The 18099-nt window shown below is 34.3% G+C and overlaps 2 protein-coding genes across 3 annotated transcripts; both read right to left on the reverse strand.

Moving 5' to 3' along the window:
- Positions 1–1071: 1071 nt before the first annotated feature.
- LOC107826653 (protein HIGH CHLOROPHYLL FLUORESCENCE PHENOTYPE 244, chloroplastic-like) lies at positions 1072–4859 on the reverse strand. Of its 2 annotated transcripts, none has more exons than XM_016653654.2 (8): positions 4606–4859; positions 4280–4521; positions 4048–4146; positions 3660–3854; positions 3115–3207; positions 2941–3036; positions 2332–2472; positions 1072–1451 (listed from the first exon to the last, which is right to left on the reverse strand). In XM_016653654.2, exons 1-8 carry the CDS (start codon positions 4742–4744, stop codon positions 1275–1277), a joined length of 1182 nt encoding a protein of 393 aa, XP_016509140.1. In that variant the 5' UTR covers positions 4745–4859; the 3' UTR covers positions 1072–1274. The 2 variants fall into 2 exon arrangements, with proteins under 2 accessions (XP_016509140.1, XP_016509141.1); XM_016653655.2 differs by having other exon boundaries at positions 4280–4518; positions 4606–4858.
- Positions 4860–9030: 4171 nt separating this feature from the next.
- LOC107826652 (O-fucosyltransferase 6) lies at positions 9031–14138 on the reverse strand. Its single transcript, XM_016653653.2, has 10 exons — positions 13762–14138; positions 13544–13603; positions 13350–13440; positions 13073–13149; positions 11998–12086; positions 11708–11891; positions 10940–11121; positions 10468–10570; positions 10046–10377; positions 9031–9881 (listed from the first exon to the last, which is right to left on the reverse strand). Exons 1-10 carry the CDS (start codon positions 13963–13965, stop codon positions 9494–9496), a joined length of 1710 nt encoding a protein of 569 aa, XP_016509139.1. The 5' UTR covers positions 13966–14138; the 3' UTR covers positions 9031–9493.
- Positions 14139–18099: the final 3961 nt, after the last annotated feature.

Below are 18099 nucleotides of genomic sequence, written 5' to 3' on the forward strand. Positions count from 1 at the left end.
ACAGAAGAAGAAGAAGAAGAAGAAGAAGAAGAAGAAGGAGGAGGAGGAGGAGGAGGAGGAGGAGGAGAAGAAGAAGAAGAAGAGGAGGCAGCGACAGAAAGAAGAAAAAGAGAAAGAATGATAATGCACCTTCTCAATCTTTTGAGGTAAGCTTAATATGTTTCAAAAATCTCTCTGAATGTTTGAAACATCTCTCTAGAGGTCTAAAGTTTTTGTCTCGATATTTGAAATATTTTCTAGGATGTTTCACTAAACATGACTGTAAAGAGATCTTTTTACTTATTAAATTAATTATTCTCTTGCCTTTGATTAATCAACAACTTTAAATCATGTACAGGATGAGATGCTTGAGGATGAGTCTGACAGTTGCGAGGTTGTAATCTTAAAGCTTCAATCGGAACTTTCACCCTTGAAGTACAAGACATTTTTAGATGATAATGAGACCTTCAACAAGAAGATCACGGTGAGATCCTCATTAAGATTAGCAGGTATGGGTGAGTTCTGAAAGTTGTTGCAGAATGAGGGCCTCGAAAATAAGTTTAGGAGTAGTTCTTTCGGGCACTTTTTGGATTTGCCTGAGAGGCCACTATTTCAAGCATCTATAGTGCATGGCTTTCTACTCTGTAGAGTATTGTGTGAGAAGACTCAGGAGTTATGGTTTGATTATAAAAGACTACCAGTTTGCTTCGGCCTTCATGAGTTCGCCATAATGACTGGACTCAACTGTGGACATTCTTACATGAAGTTGAAGCTTCAAAAGTACCTTCTTGATGGTGAAGAGTTGTGAAAACTTATTGCCAAAAGAAAAAGATATGTGACTAGTAAACTAGTGCTTGAGTTGATCAAATCTGAATTCAAAAAAATTAAAAAATACAAGTATGCGTTATGCTTGATTTGGTTTGTCCACTGTATTTTATTGGCAAAGGATTCGAACTATGGTGTGTCCGAAACTACAGTTAGATTGGCCTCCACAAAAGAGGCTTTCTACAATTATCCATAGGGCCGAAATAGTTTCCTGTTGACTGTTGATTAACTTATGAAAGATATGAAAGAGCGTCAACAATATAAGGGTGACTCGTATAACCTCTACGGATTTCCTTGGGCTTTCATGGTAACTAAATAAATCGTATAACCTTTACAATTCATGAATACACGAGGAACAAACTAGGAAAAAAAGAAAGAAAGATTGCAAGTTCCAAAAGGAGCATGCCTCTGCTGAAGTATCCCTGTCACAGTGTATATTACTTTTACAACAACATAAACAAGTATTCCTCTCAAAAGAAAATATCTGTTTGCTTTGATTGAGCCTTAAGGTCTTTCAACTTCTTCAGTATGTTGGTGAAATAATCCTGCAGATATTTCTCCAGTGAACTGACGTCTTTTGCATCCACACCGAGAAGGCTATATGTCTCAGTCATAGGAACTGAGAAGACAGTATCGCTTGTCAAAACCTGAAAATTGCCACCAGACCGAAAACATTAGCTGTCTTTTGCCATCTAACACTCCAGCAAGGGAGAAATGCACAATTTGTACATGGGTTTATCCCGTATTATATTATTTTCTACTGTTTGGACACAGATCAGAAAGCTGTTGCATACGAAAACATAAAAAGAACGACATGGTCTTTACTAATAAAAAGTGCGAGTGAGGCTGTGCTTCAAGTAAATATGAGTAACTTCTCATTTAAACGAGAATTTGGAAAATCACGTAAATCAATCAAAACAAGCACTATACCTCAGTGTGAATTGACTTTGCTAATTAAAGATCAAAAGTTGTTCTGGTAAAATGTCACAAGAATCTGAACGATAAACTGTGCAATTAATTCTTTTACTTGTTATGATGCAGATTTGTCAAACATGGAAACAAAGTAAAAAGCAAAAATTTCGTGGCAGCTAAATTTCGAAGGAATGATGGTTCAAAGGGAATACAATCTGTATATATAGTTATCTATTCAAAGGACACTAAGAATAGCACATTCTAAAATTTCATCCAAACTCATATTTTAAAAGTGATACCTTTTGAGAATAGTAAGAATAGCATATTCTAAGACTTCATCCTTGCCCCGTCACCCCAACCCCGCAGTTGTTAAAAGAGTTACCTTTTCCCTTAACATAAGAGTAGGTTGATTTTTTGGAAAGAACATCGCAAACAACTAGAAGAAAGGAAGTGATCCAGTCGAAGAAAAGAGATGATGTAGCAGATACAATGAACAGCCGAAACAAGAAGACAGGATTGATATTCTAGTCGCATCAGACTGCATTTTATAATGATGAAATGCTCCTTAAACAAAGATGAAAAACTACAAAATGTAAAGCTAGAAGAAGTTTCAACCTCTGAAAATGCCAATCTATCAGCAACATCATTCGTCCACTCAAACAACCGAGTCAGCTGGCGTGTCAATCGCAAAACTGAGACAGGCACTGTAGTCACATTGGCATCTTGGCCGGCAAGTCTCTCGCACAATGTTATCACCTGAAGCAATGAGTATTTACTTTAAAGAAGGTAATAAACATCACCCAAACAGGAGAAAAGGGAGAGAATAACAGAGACAGAAAAAGCAACAAAAAAGTAGTTAACGAAATGAGAAGGAGCTTACTCTAGCCTTTGTGGGAAACTTACTTCAAGAGTTAGGGTAACTAAGTTCAAAATAATTAGTAATGGTTTGACGATTGGAAACAGTATTGTGATTTCGAAGATGTGGATTGACCTTTTTTCTTATTGTCTAGTATATATAAAAGATCTGGAGTATCTTTAGCAGAAAGTTGATGGCCTAACTCCTAAGGAAGCTTCAAAAGGAACTTGGTTTTGAGTTAAACTTTTGATATTAACAGCATCTGGTGTTGCTTATCCCAATATTAGAAACAAAAAGTACCACAAAAGGCTACATTGTAAGTTGCAAAGGAAACTAATAGTAATACTTAAAATGGAGATCCTTCTTACCTCTTGGGTTGTCCATGCGCGAGGACCAGCAAAAGTGAGAAGCTTCCCATTAATATTCTCATTGCGTAAAGCTATGAATGTCAAGCGAGCAATATCCTGAAAGCAATGTAGTATAGAATTACTATTTATCAATTGGGTTAAATAGACCCAAAAGAAACTAAGTGGAAAATTTACTTGGGTGTCCATGTATGCTATTCGAGTGGGAGCATCAGTTCCCCATACAGATTTCTCTTCTAATATAGGCACTGCATATTGACCGATAAGGCCCTGGAGAAAATGAAAATAACTTTTAAAGTACTAAGACAATGAATAATATGACTAAAGGACAATAGACATGGCAAAAGGAAATATCTATGGAAAGAACACGTTATACGTTGGTTCAAATACTAGTTGTAGCGGTAGCTGTATGAATTTCCAGTAGCAACATCTAGTGCTTCAACTATATACTGATAGGCTTTTGCACTCTAAGGTGTCCATTAAGGGTGCCCTATCATATAAGTCCGTGATTTGTACATCTTTTGAGCTTAAGAAATGCTTCCTATTTTCAATAGGTTTACCAAAATATTTCATGAATCTAACTTATTGCAATACCTTTAAAGAGTTTTCAGATTCAATGATATTTGTTTCAGCATTGTGGTTAAAATATACAAACATAAGGCATAGTTATTTTTATAAGGCATACTTTTGGCATGACAAAGAAAATCATAAGAGGATGATACCTGCATGAAGCCACATAGCCGAATTACAATGTGGTTCAGGCCTGAATCCCGGAGAAACTTCTCTGTACAGTGTTTGATCTCCATAAGGGGAACTTCAGGATGCTTGTCGCAGTTATGAATGGAGAAAAAGATAAATTTTTGAATGCCCATGGCTTTAGCACATTGTATAAGTGCAACTTTTCCTTCCCAATCTACCTAAAACGAATGGCTAAAGTAAATAAGCTTGACAAGCCACAACAACAATAATGCAAATAAGAGAAAACAGTAGTGGCAGCATGACAATTACCAAGGCAGTTAAATAATCAGAGCAATTCATTCTAGTGAGAACCTTAAGTATAATTAGAAGTAAATTATTCAGCCCCTCTTATTTTGAAGTAGGGATGCTTACAGTTTTTATAGGCTCCTCAGGACGTCCAGTAGCACAATCAATAACTGTATGGATTCCAATCAATGTTGCTGGAATTGTTTCAGGTTTGCTTAAATCGGCCTGTCCAGAAATCAGTTTAGCTTGATAATTACACAATTTGTTTTTTAAATTAAAGAAACAAGAATAATCTGGAACAACAAGGACAAGAATGAAGGGAGTAGGAGGTTTAGTAGTTAGCAGTATTTGTACTTACATTGACAACAGTGGCGCCCCAATCACGAAGAAAATCAGCAGGAGCAGGCCTAGGCCTGACCAGACATCTAACATCGTACCCCTCGTCGAGTGCTCTCCTAACTACTTGCCTTCCCAATGTACCCGTCGCACCCACTACTAGTATACTAGTCGACCTCACTGGTGTTCCGGGAGCTAAATTCACCGCGGCTGGAGCAGCCTGAGCGCTGCACACCACCTTAGGTACCGAACAATTTTTGCCTACTGTCACCAAAGAAATTATTAAACCCAAGAAAATTAGTGGGTGATGTTGGAATCATGTTTTGTTAATTCCCCAAAAATAATTACCTTTAGTAGTGCTGATGGGAAAATTGGGAGGGGAAAGAGTAGAAGCATCAAACATTGTGCGCCATGACAAGGAAGAGAGCTTCCGAGAGGGAGGAGAACTGAGAGAATTAGTAAGCTGGGCGTAGATGGTGGAAGCCATTACAGAGTGAGAAATCAAAGAATGGAGATTTGGGCAAGAATTGTTGCCAACTGTATAACTGATAGAAAGTGTATTGTTGTATAGAATGGGAAACAAAGAAAAAGCCACGTCGTTATCTTATTTCTTTGGTGATGGATGATTAGATTATGTATGGTTCCCCGCCTTCCACCTCAGCTTTCCCGGGCTTAAACTTTAAACCCTCTCTTCCTCCTCAACCTTCTTCAATTTCACTTTCTACTACTACCTTCATTCTTTTGGAAGTGACATTTCATTACAATGAGAAAATGTTGTTTCTTAATTATTCCCGGTTTCAATTTATGCGAGGTAGTTTGACCCGATATGATATTTAAGAGAAAAGATATAAACTTTTAAAGTTTATGGGATAAAAGCTTTGTAGACCAATATATTTATGTGGTTATAAAAACTAAAAAAAATTATTTTGTGTCACATTCCACGTCATACTTATGCATGTGAAGCCCTTGATTACTTGACAGGTAGAATCATGGATCCCATTTGTTTACTTTGAAGATAAAACTTAAAAAGACAATTTAAATGTTATTTAATATGCCAAACTAAGGACAAAAATAAGTAATAACATAATAATCAAAATGGTAAGAAAATATAAGCATTTAAAAAGTTAACCGTTCTTTTCCTTCCGATCGGCACATTTATTTCAGAAGCTAAAACATATATTTGAGATGGAAAACTATTCTAACTTATAAATTCTTTTTTTTTAAGGTATGAAAACAAAACTTTGTTTAATAATTTTCTTCTTCTTTTTTTCTAAATAAACGAGTACAACATTGTTATTACCAAAGATGATGGGGCTTAAAAAATATTTTTGCAATTTTATTTTGTTTCATATTACGTTTTGTTTACCCGAAAAATTGGATAGAGTTAAATTTGTGTATGGTTCTAAGGATATGTGATATAATTTGATACAAATCGTATAGAGAAATAGAAATACGTGTATTCTTGACTATGAGAATGAGAATAGTGAGAAGAAGAATGAATAAGATAAAGGAAAATAAACACAAGGGGATATCTTTCAATATGAGAAGAAATCTTTTGTTACCCTCCCTCTCTGCTTACAATCTATGCCCCATTTATAGTAGAGGGATCCTACTTTATATACAATAAAAAATACGTAGTGGAGAGCTCATGATGTATTGTCTTTTCCCTACTTCCCGTCAGGATTCTCTCCCTTAGTGCGGCTGTAACGGCCTTATCTGTGAGCTTCGATACTGACTCGAACTCGATATCGGGTCGAGTCATTGGCCTTGACTTTAGCTCGATCCTGACTCGGAGTCTTGATATTCGGGGTAGGTGTTGGTCGGTCTGTGCATCTCCGACAACCTTTTGCCTCGTGGTTCGATTTGGTCATGGGCCCGATAATGATACCGAACTGATCCTTGATCGAACTTGGAGCTCGAATCCTGAAGCCCTTTCTTCGGACCTCGACCTGACCTTACGTAGATACCTTTCGACCGAAGTATTGTCGTCTCGATCAGTCCGTACGACTGACTCAATCGGTTCTGACCGTACACAATATTGTTTGAAAGAAGCTTGAAGAATGCTAGCAAGTAACAATTTGATGAGTTAATAAGCATTGAACGCTTTATATTATTTTTTCTTATCTTATAATTCTGCTTTTGTCCATCTTTATTATACTAATGTGAATTACTTTTCTAAACAAGCAATAATAACTTTTCCTACCTTTTGATATATTTAACTATCGTTAAGCATAATAAGATGATTATTTTTTCAAGCTCTTGTCAACTGAAAAAAGTTAAAAGCGAGAAATGATCTTAAAAAATGTTTCAATCGAGAAATGGTCTAAAAAAAGTTCAAAAAAAACTGTTAAACAAGGATCTTTTTTCATACCCAAAAAAAAAATAATTATATGTTAGCATATTTTTCCAACTCAAATATATGTTTTAGCTTCTGAAATTCATGTGCCGATCAGAAGGAAGAGAATGCTTAGCTTTTTAAATGCGTATATTTTCTTACCATTTTGATTATTATGTTATTACTTATTTTTATCCTTAGTTAGGCATATTAAATGACTTTTAAATTGTCTTTTTTAGTTTTATCTTCAAAGTAAACAAATGGGATCCATGAATCTACCTGTCAAGTAATCAAGGGCCTCACATAAGTATGACACGGAATGTGAGACACAATATAAAATTTCTCATAAAAACTTCATTTAAGGATAAAATGGGTAAAATAAAAAGTTTAAAGTTGAATTATTTCCAATTATAGAAATATTTTTTTTTTGAACAGAATAATAAGGAAAGTGTGTCATCTAAATTGAAACGGAGGGAATACATTTTTAGTGCTATTTTAAAGGATTGGAAGTCAACCATATAGTGTAAAAATTCTTTTGTTGACGTTAATTTTCTTTTGGGATCAAAATAATATGGTGCATGTGGAAGCTAACAATACAAAGTTTGATGGACGATAAATCAGAGCGTAAAAGAAATATATATACAAAACTATGCATAATAATTTATTATAGTTTGGCCAATCAATCTACATATGATCTATCACCAATATAAAAAGAGAAAATAAAATTGTTGAGAGAATAATCTCCCCTAAACATGATTCTCGTAAAGACTACATTGTGTAGATTGTTGTTGTTCTTGTTATGAGAAGAAAACATCAATTTATAAAGGGAAAAGGGCCAAATATTTTACTGTACATTCGAAAAATGTTTAAATATACCATTCGTTATATTATGAGTCCAAATATACTCATGCTGCTATATTTTGGGTTCAAATATACCCTTTATTTAAACGGAGGGACACGTATCATCGTCATGTTGGTCAATTCTAAATATCTCCTAATTAATTAAAAAGACCCACACCCATAACCATACCCATTACCCATACCCGAAAGCAATTTTTTTTGTAAAAACTGAAGAAAAAAAAAAGTGAATTTTTTTTACTGAAAACTGGAAAAAAACGAAAATATTTTTTTTTTAGTTTTTACAAAAAAAAAAATTATTTTAAAAAAAACTGAAAAATATTTTCTAAAGCAAATATTTTGTAAAAAATGAAAAAAAACTGAAAAGCAATTTTCTAAAGTAATTTTTTTGTAAAGCAATTTTTTTGTAAAAACTGGGGAAAAAAAAGATTCAACAAAATATTTTTGTTTTTTTAAACCTAATGCACCTGTAGTCTACTGCTTTAGGAAAGTCTTTCTTTCTTTTTTCAGTTTTTACAAAAAAAATATTTTTCTGTTTTTTCAGTTTTTTTTAAAGCAATTCTTTTGTAAAAACTGAAAGAAAAAAAAAGATTTTGCAAAATATTTTTGTTTTTTTAAAAACCAATGCACCTGTAGTCCACTGCTTTAAGAAAGTCATTTTTTTCAGCTTTTACAAAAAAATATTTTTCATTTTTTTAGTTTTTTTTTAAAGCAATTTTTTTGTAAAAACTGAAGAAAAAAAAATCGTTTTTTTCAGTTTTTAGTAAAAATAATTTCAGTTTTTTCCAGATTTAAAAAAAAAATTGTTTTAGAAATTGCTTTTCGGGTATGGGTAATGGGTATGGTTATGGGTATGAGTCTTTTTAATTAATTAGGAGACATTTAGAATTGGCCAACAGGACGATGACACGTGTCCCTCGTTTAAATGAGGGGTATATTTGAACCCAAAGTATAGCGACAGAGGTATATTTGGACTCATAGTATAACGAAGGGTATATTTAAATATTTTTCGAAAGTATAGGGGTATGTATATTTAGCCCTTTTTCGAATTATAAAAGTACAAAACTTCTTCTCCAAGGAGAGGATAAGACATAGAAAGAGATTTATTAGGAGCGTTTTTCCCTTCCTTCACCAAATAGTCCTAATAGAATAAAAATTTAGGGCAAAACACAAACAAATTTTGTAGGTTATTACAAATGAATACTTATATAGAATTAATTTAAAGGGACTTTGTCTTCAAATGTGTAGCAGAAGAAAAAAAATAACTGCACTAAATGTTTAGTCTTCCCGAAATGGCCACTGTAGACAAAATCATACTTGTGAAATTTGACCTAATGAAATGAATACTTTCTTTTGGTGTAAACGTCAAGAAAGTAATACTATTAGAAAGAAAACAACAGAACAGAAATGGCTTCTGTGAGAATATTGTACACTTAGCTTCTCTCTATTTTACCACAGCCTTAACATGAATGTGTTTATGAGCACGTCGATACCCTCAAAATTGCAGTGGGAAAATGATTAGTATATAAACAGTTGAAATACATTTAGACTAACTAGCAATGACTGATTGAGCCGAAAATAAATGCAAAGGAAAATCTGAGTACTATATACAACTTAATTTTCCTCAAAACAAAATTAAAAAGAAGGAAAAAACCCTATAAACATGAAACGCCAACAAAAGGTACCATCAATCAATACTCCAAGAACGTATGCAGTATAAAGTTGGTTTTCTCCAACTCATCCTGCAGTGTGTATTTAAATGCATATAATTTGAAAGATGCAGTTGATTCTCTTGCCTTAAAAACTGTACTCTTCAACTAGCAAAACTGGAGAACTATACTCCTAATCTGCACTTGGCCTTATATACAAATTTCTGCTCAATACCATTATCTTGGTATCGACCAATGGAAGCTAGTACTCAAAATGAGAACCTGCCCCATTTGCAACTCGTCTTTTATCCGAGAAAATCCCTCCCATTTCTGACTGTTCTGTTTTATAAGGTCTGCTTGAATCTGCATCTATGTCTTTAGGAAACCATCTTCCTTAAATTTCAAGTTCATTTTCCATATATTCTGTATCAGACCATTCTTGCTCTTCTTCACTAACCTGACCATCAGTCACTTCAACCATATCTCTCCTAGCAATATTAGTAGAAGAACCGGTATCTGTTTCAGAGATGATAGAAGAAGTTCCAAATAAACTAACATCTTCTCTATCATTGGCATCAGAATCTGCACAAATGCACGCTGATGGATTTTCATGAAACTCTCCCCTGCCTGGTTTTACCTCCATTGGCTCTCCCATGAAACCTATTTGAGACGTTCGAACTTGTGAGGCAAACTCTTCCCATGTCATGTTATTTCGATTAAGGAACAACTTATAAAGCTTCTTAGCATTTGGGCGGATAGTTGGTTTGTGACCAAAATATCTCCTGCGACACGAAAAGGATGTTTCAGAAGTTTTGCCCTTTCCCTGATTAACAGACTAGCAAATAATGTAACATGGTGTTTTGGTAAAGAATATGGCACGGCATATCATTTAAATTATTTATGAAGTCAGCTAACTGATTCAGGTCAAAAACACCAAGTAGCTTACCTTCTTCCAGCAAGCATTCTTGCCATATTACCGTTGTTATTGGACACAAAGACATCACTCTCATCACAAACCATGAAATCTAATGCAGCCATCCTAGAAGAGAAGGAAGAGAAAGGTGCCAACTCCTCCTTGCTGGCAATTGTTTCTTTGGAATAAAAATTTGGAAATAGAGCCTTAAGAGGAGCCAATGTCTCCTCTCCTCCATAAATTTCTCCAGATGCCACATAAATATGAACATCATTACCGAAACCAAGTGCTCTAAGCATAAGACCAATTTCCTCAGGAGTGAGAGGGCATTTTCCATGCCTTCGTTCCTTATCTGGGTTTCTTGCCTGCATTTTATGCCAAAGAAGCAATACTATATTAACTATAAGTAGGGGCAATGTATGGACTAATTGTTACTAAAATAGGTAGTGACTCACATGTAATGTCTTCCACCTCTTTCGTATTTTACCTAGTTCTTTCCTTTCCTTGTCTCCTCCACCGTAATAGCATCCAGAGAATGCAAGCATATCTGGTTCAAACCTAGCGCATGGTAAACAAGTATCAGCAAGCATATTCCAATTCAGAATATTGACTTAGGAGTCCATAATCTACACTGACAAGATCAACATTCACATCCTAAAGGGATGTCATTGAATCTGAAATAGCACCAAAACACACATAGGTAATCCAGTTTAACAAATCTGCAATATATGCAACACCAATATGGCTGAGCTTTCGCCTTTTCTATTACATCACCAGATCTAGGCAACAAAAATGACTTTTGAGTTCACGTGATTTGCTGTTGTTTTTTTAAGAATGATATAAAAGTATATTTTTTAAAAGAATTCATGAACAAAGAAAAGAACATTTGCGTAAAACATCTGTGGACATAAATGTCAATCAAATTACCTCAGATGCAAGGCAACAAAGTGATTGCTCTTCATTCTTATCCTTTCAACCAATTTTCTACCCATTTCAATTATGGGATCAGTAAACTTCAATGCATGAAAATTGACTCTACATCTCAGCTTCTGCATATCTATATCCAACCGATTGGAAAGCCTGTAATCAAATTTTGTTAGCTGAACAGCCTGCATCAGAACAAAGCAAAGAGTCAACAAAATGAGAATCTATGTCCAAAAACAAACTAGTTAATCTAGACATGTTTAAAGGTCCAGTTGGAGAAACCAAAAGAAAACAATGCGCAATAAATTATACAGCTACTCTGTAAAATAAGACATTGAATCTATCAGTGCCGATGGTGCACATTTCAGCTTTAAAGACTTAAAAGTTCATGGATGATTCACACAAAAAGTTTGCAGGTTGCCTACTCAACTACACAGACATCGTCAAGAAGATATGCTTGACTTGCATTTTTTCCTGGAAATAAGGTGGAGCTTGCGTTGTATGGATAGTAAATCTGCGTCTAGCTTTCAGTAGCTTGAAGTTTCAAATGTTGAACTACTATGACTTGGTTGTGCATTAGAGCAATATGGATGGGGAAAATACTACATTTCAGCACGAGTTGCCACATACATTTATAATGCAGCAAGAGTAACAGAATACTAAGAACTAAGGGAATCATGTGATGTACACAACTTTCATGTCATGGGATGATATCATGTTCTGATGCACTGGATAAGGCAAACATGCCCCTTTAATCTATAAAGGACTTACATGCTTTTTCTTTAAAATAGGCAGAATGCGTGTTTGATAACACTTGGCATTGCACTTCCTTGGAACACGTGTTGTATATGGAGTTATGACTTTATCTCTAATTCTTGGAATATCCCTAATAATTTTGACATCTTTTGAGAGGTGTGATATAAACCGGTCGACATCAAAAATCTCAGAGAAGTTGCTGCACGAAGAAAGAAATGTTTAAGCCTCATGAATTGTAGTACACTATAACAAACAAAAAGATAGCTCACAAAACGCCTTTGTGCAAATATTATTCCAAATAAAACCTTGAATCTTTCCAGTAGGATTTCTGGTCAAGTTTTGGAACTACAAGGACGGCATTCAAGATATGAGCTGCAACAACTGCATCTACAATCTGCATCCAGCACGAATATGATTTGAAACTCAAATTTGATTTAGCATTCTCTAAAATGTAACAGAAAATAATTAGAGTTCCCAGGGCCAAAAATCTGCTCGTTTTATCTATGTTTTAATATAAACTTTTACAGTGTCCAGAAATGGACTTGCTGATTCATGATAGCAGGTAAGCAAGACAAGTCAGTGTCAACAGAAACTAGATCCACTGCCACAAATATAAAGACCACGAGTAAGTAAATTAATCGGATCCTTAATTTCTTTAACTGCTCTATATCGATAACCATCAAAATGATGCTGTTAATTAGTTTCTGTCAGGTCAAAAGGAAGGAGATTCAAACAAGGTAAACTGATGGTAAAGGCTAAAAGTTGGGACAAGGGACCCTTTTGCAAAATTATGGGATCAGGGAGCGAACCAGCGAAAATCTCTTGACTTTTCATTCATGGTATTATTGAAAAGCTACCACTCGCAATCCCTATGCTGTTGAATGTTACAGCCTTACAGGTAACATTAATAACAAGTGCTTACGCACCAGATCATCATTCCAACTTCCAAGTGAAAATATTCTCATTCTTTCTTAATTTTGATAGAAGCTAAAATACTAATCAAATTGCTTTTTTCACTGTACCCATGCCAAAAATTGGCAATTAACCAGTTCAAACGAGGTCTTATAGTACATTCATAAGGGAGGATGTCATTCAGGTATCCTCAAGGACATGCTTTAATTAGAGGTTTAAAATTTTGAACACTTGAACTTATATCTTACCTAGGTCTGAATGCTTTTTTTCTTTCAAAAGTTACCAAAAATGCAAGTATATACTATATCTCAAATGCAGTGGGGTGTGACTTGGGAATTAAATCCATCAAGGAAAAACATTAAAACAACATAAAACCTATGGTCAAGTATCTCTCTCTGTGGTGCCTCTCCATATTGTTGACCTTCAATTAGGAAAACATTGGCAAGGAATTTTGAAAAAAGAAATTACCCCAGTTCTCTGTTGATTCAAGCCTCCACTAGTTGCAATCATCAAGTACCTATTGGGATGAGTATTAACCTCTGCACCTGCAAATGTTATAAGGCCACACATCAGACGAATATACAGAGTACAGAACACGTTACGAAGACCAAAAGCAGTGAACTTTTCATTAACTTTAAGACTATGTCAAGATTCAAAGGTGAGGACAAAACAATAAAGGTGAATCTTTCCTCAACAAATTCACGTATAATTACAAAAAGGCTAAAACAAATTAAAATGGACCCACTTGGAAATTTGTCGCTGGAATTACTGCAGCCGTGGTATAACTTAGATTGCTTTGAAGTCCATATGTCTCCGCTTAAACTTCCACCACCCATCTACATGTTCAAAATCAGGAAGAAAATATTCAAACAAAGAAATTAACCATATTTTACGTATATATGGAAAGAGTCAAAAGTGCAATATCTGTAACTTGCTCACCGGAACGCAAAAGACGTGTTCTTTTTGCAGGTTCATCTGAAGCTCCGTTCCGTTATTGAACTAAACGCAGTAAACAAAACAGAAAAAAAAAAAAAAAAAAAAAAACAGACCCAGAACAAAGATTAACAGAAAAAATCAAAACAGACCCAGAACAATGATAAACAGAAAAGAGAAAAAGGTGATGAAATGAATGATAATATTATTATGTAGATACATACCCAGATGGGATTGATAAGGTGATGGTGTTGAGAAGTGATGGGAGGAGAAAAAAGCACAAAGAAGAAAAGAAGACCGGCGGATAAAGCGGAGAGGAGAGGAATGAGGTGGTGAATACGGCGGCGTCTTTTGAATATCAGAGTGTGGAGAATGATTTGGAGTACAAGAAACAATCTTTCATGGCTTCGTTGTTTTCTCCTCTTCATATTTGTATAATAATACTATAATGAACAAAGTAGCTTTTTTAACAGTGTATATAGGCTATAGGTGAGAGTTGAGTAGAAGGAAGAAAATAGGAAGTGGTTGCTAACAAACATTTCATTTCCAAAGAGAGTGAACTTCGTTTCCGGCAGCTATTACGTCTTTATTTTTGGGGGTTGGCCGTATGACAAAGACACACAACATATATAGCATTAAAATGTTTATTTCATTCACCGTATTCACTTTCCCCCAGGTACGGCTGTTTACCTAAAGTTTCTGTGTTTTTGCTTTGTTTCCATCCACTATTCTATTTTTATATATATACTCCCTCTTTGAAAGTGCGACAGTGACGCACCTAATTTCTAATTAGGTGAATTCACATATTCATTGTTTATCTTTGTGAGATAAAATGTATAGTATATACTTAGTAATGTTGGATAAAAAGTGGAGTAGTCTTCGATTTTAATTACAAAGCTGAGGCTAGAGCTATACCTTCTCAAAAGTATATCTTCTGGAGATGTGCTAAGGTTAAATTATCTAATATTTGATCTCAAGTCAATTTAATTTCTTTATTTAAAAAATAATATATGGAGAAACTATACAATAAATGTACTTAAAATGTATAAAGTAGAAGACAAATGACTTATCCCATCAAATAGTAATATTGCAATATAAGATGAAATATTAAAAGGCATAAATTTTCATAATATAAATATATTTTCCAATGTTTTAAAATTTGTTTTACTCTCTCAAAAGTGATAATGACATCTAAAACAGAACGAGTATAAATTGGGATTCTAATGCTACCGTGTTTAGTTGTAATTAACCCGTTGAACTTTTCAAAATGTTCATTAGTAAATTACTAAAATAAACCCAACCGTAGATATCTTCTCTTTGCCTCGACTAAGTCGAACGTAAATTGTACCACAATTGGCAGAAATCTATGCTCCCATTACCAATAACTCGCTCAATATACAAATCTATGTGAAGCAAATTAAACTTGTCCAATGATTTTACAAGCAAATGTGTGTAATTTTCAATTAATTGTTCATATTGTGTTATTCGGCTCTTGCTCTTTTCTTTGTTTTAATTATACAGAAAGTTACTTGGGTCAAATTAATTTTTTTGAGTTATAGAAAGTGCAACTCATAGATTTAAGCTTAATTCTCATAGAATAAAACGAATTTGAATAAATTAAAGAGGAAATTAGTGAGATAAGTATGATTCATATTGTCAATCAAAATTAGTCAAAGATTGAAGCATATATAATTAATTAATATTATTTTTGCCTAGAATTATGGTATTTTTTTATTTCAGTACGACACGATAATGTCATCACACAAAATTGATTTATGTGGGGGATTGTTGAGGTTTTTAAGATGAAATAGTCTTAAAATGAGGGTGAATGAGAAATAGAGTGAAAATAAAATTTTTGAGTAAAATTTTAAGTTTCCCGCTCTTGACAATGAGACATTGTCCCATATTGGAAGAAGAAAAGATTTTTGGTGGGTATATATATAATTGCTCTTCTTGTAGCTCTTAAAGAGTTAAGAAGAAAGCAAGCCTCGCGCCGTCGTCGTCGTCGTCGCTCGGCTTCGGATTCGGCTTCGGCTTCGGCTTCGAAATATTAACGTAAGATTATCCGCATTTGTAACGGATATGTTCCAATCCGTGTATTGACCCCCAGCTGCAATAGCAGCCGCCTAATGCTCTTCCCACCATGGCCAAGTGCTTGCTCCACAAACTCGTTCATCTTCAAAGCTGGCTGCTATAAATATGTGCAGCAGCTGTTGAAGAAAGACACAACACCAACACCAAAAACTGGAAAAAAAAAACGTTGGTTATACATTGCACTCCCTCCTCTCAGCATTTTCATACGATTTTCTGAGTTTCTACTCCTTTGTTCTGCATTGTTTTAACTTCAAACAAAGCAACTGTAAGTGTGATTCGCTATCGAACTTTGTGTTCGCTGAAACACTGGGTTTGAAGTACCGCTACACCAGTGTGTGATTCGTTCTATCCTGAAAGGAAATAATCCATAACCTTGGGTACTAGGAGGGAATTAAATTCCTTAAGAAAACACTGTGAATTCAGTGGGCTCGAATTAATTACTGTTTCATTACGATAACTTATATTTTCCAGAATTATTATTTACAAATACAATAATATTGGCGGGACAAACAATGCTTCCTTGGACGCAAATCCTTTTTCCTTTGGTTTAGTTCGTGGGACAAGTATTCAAGCAAAGATCTTTGTAAAAGGCATAAAAAAGGTACATCTCGTTCTTCTAGGGAGCCAAGGAGCTCACGTGCTCCACTGTCTTTCTAATCTTGTTTATTGCTAGCAGTAACAGATTTAATGATTATTTATAGATTAATATATTAATTAATTTGTTGTAACTCGGCATTTATTTTTTAAGTTTTTTCTCAAGCTCAAACTGCATTTATGCTTGGCACGATTTCTGAGTTCCGATTACTTAATCCCAGAACTACTACTTAGTGCCCTGGACTAGACATTTCCGTTCATCAATTTCTGAGTCTAGATTAGTTAATATTTTACTATTAAGTGCGTAATTAATGGGTTAGCTGGTCAAAGTCAGAATATCCCAATTAGTAACGGCAATGGAAGCGGTCGCCACACAAAATTATGATGTATGTACACCTTGGACGGTAAAATAAAAGGATTAAAAAAAGTGATGAGGGTCGTTGGACTGACATGTACTTCTATATATATAATTTGGATTAGGTGTTTCAGAAGTTGTTAAGTGGGATGGTGTGTTCTAATTAAGTAATGATTAACATCTTAGGTTGTACCTAATTATGCAGCCCCACATATATAACACCTTAAAGCCACATCTGCAATCATGTAGATTAGGACTGGCTAAGTACTAGTCGTAATCCAAGATTCAACTTAGTCAAACACATATTAAGATACTTGTATAATGTTGGGTTGAGCTGTTTTATGGGAATCATGTTAATATTGTGGTAGTACAACTGAACATGTTAGAAAAGATTGCCCTTTAAAATAATTCATTTGGTGATGGGGTTTGGTGAATTAATGTGTTGAGGCCGTTGAAATTCTCTCATCCATTCACAAGTTGGAACAAAAGAAATCTAACCAACAGAACATTGATGTTCGTTGTTAGCTATAGAATATCAAATATAATATTTATTTCATTAATAAAAAAGTTACTGAATATATTCCTTAGTCTTGCCGGTTGTATATAAGACGGGGTTGAAAGCAAAAATAGAAAACATTTATGGAAGATTGATGAAAGCTCTTCTTGGAATGATCAAGAGCTAGCTGAGGACAACTTAAGATTCGATTTTTAGATTAGTGTTTGTGTTTCCAAATTTGTATTATTGAGTAGATTGCTTCATACTGAAGTCAACATTAATGAATGGAGAAGGTGATTATTTATGGGAAGAACAATTTGATATTTTGATGTGATGAATTACCAACTCACAAGCTGTTATCGTTAAATACCTTCAACGAAGGTATGAACGTGATTTTCCTATGCAACCACAAATGCATATGTTCGTTCTTCCCGGGTTTGCTTTCTCATATAGTCTTTATAGAAAAAATTTGGATTAATATAAATACATATTTTGTTATAAAATAGAAAAATTATATCAAAATGGTATGTTATTTGGTATTTATTATTCCTATATATGAATTAAAAAAAAATCTATATTAAACTCCGTACAATTATCAAGTTATTTACCGTGACTTAGTTGTATAAGGTCATTGAATGATGAAACACCGAATAGTTAAAATTATCTTGATGATATTATATATATTAATAGTATGTCGTTTGTAAATATATAATATTACGATCAACTCAACATATCATGGTTTAAATTAATATGGTAAAAATATGATCAAGTGATAGAGGTATATGTATAAATATATGTCATTTATCTATTGATTTCATGTAAACAAGTACAAGCAAGGCTTCTACAGACTTGGAGCGCATTTCAGGGACATTTCAAATTTTGAACACTGTCAAGGGCTCCTAAATCTTGAGCTGCCTTCAACTCCAAGGTTGAAGATAGAAATGTCGGTTCTTTGATTCTTGTAAATGAGGACCACTATTTTATTGGTTAATTTATATTTTAAACGAAAGAGCCTCTGCCTTG

Source organism: Nicotiana tabacum, chromosome 19 (genome assembly GCF_000715075.1).
Source record: "Nicotiana tabacum cultivar K326 chromosome 19, ASM71507v2, whole genome shotgun sequence".
Taxonomy (NCBI): Eukaryota; Viridiplantae; Streptophyta; class Magnoliopsida; order Solanales; family Solanaceae; genus Nicotiana; species Nicotiana tabacum.

Bases quoted from the DNA above. Each gene is read 5' to 3' on its own strand.
- LOC107826653 (XM_016653654.2), bottom strand. From the start codon at position 4,744: ATGGCTTCCACCATCTACGCCCAGCTTACTAATTCTCTCAGTTCTCCT. The intron at 4,522-4,605 runs GTAATTATTTTT...CTTTGGTGACAG, and splicing joins TCCCATCAGCACTACTAAAG to TAGGCAAAAATTGTTCGGTA. The intron at 3,208-3,659 runs GTATCATCCTCT...CATTTTCTCCAG, and splicing joins GGCTATGTGGCTTCATGCAG to GGCCTTATCGGTCAATATGC.
- LOC107826652 (XM_016653653.2), bottom strand. From the start codon at position 13,965: ATGAAGAGGAGAAAACAACGAAGCCATGAAAGATTGTTTCTTGTACTC. The intron at 13,150-13,349 runs GTGGGTCCATTT...TAACATTTGCAG, and splicing joins TTCCAGCGACAAATTTCCAA to GTGCAGAGGTTAATACTCAT. The intron at 12,087-13,072 runs GTAATTTCTTTT...TGCTGGATGCAG, and splicing joins TGAATCAACAGAGAACTGGG to ATTGTAGATGCAGTTGTTGC.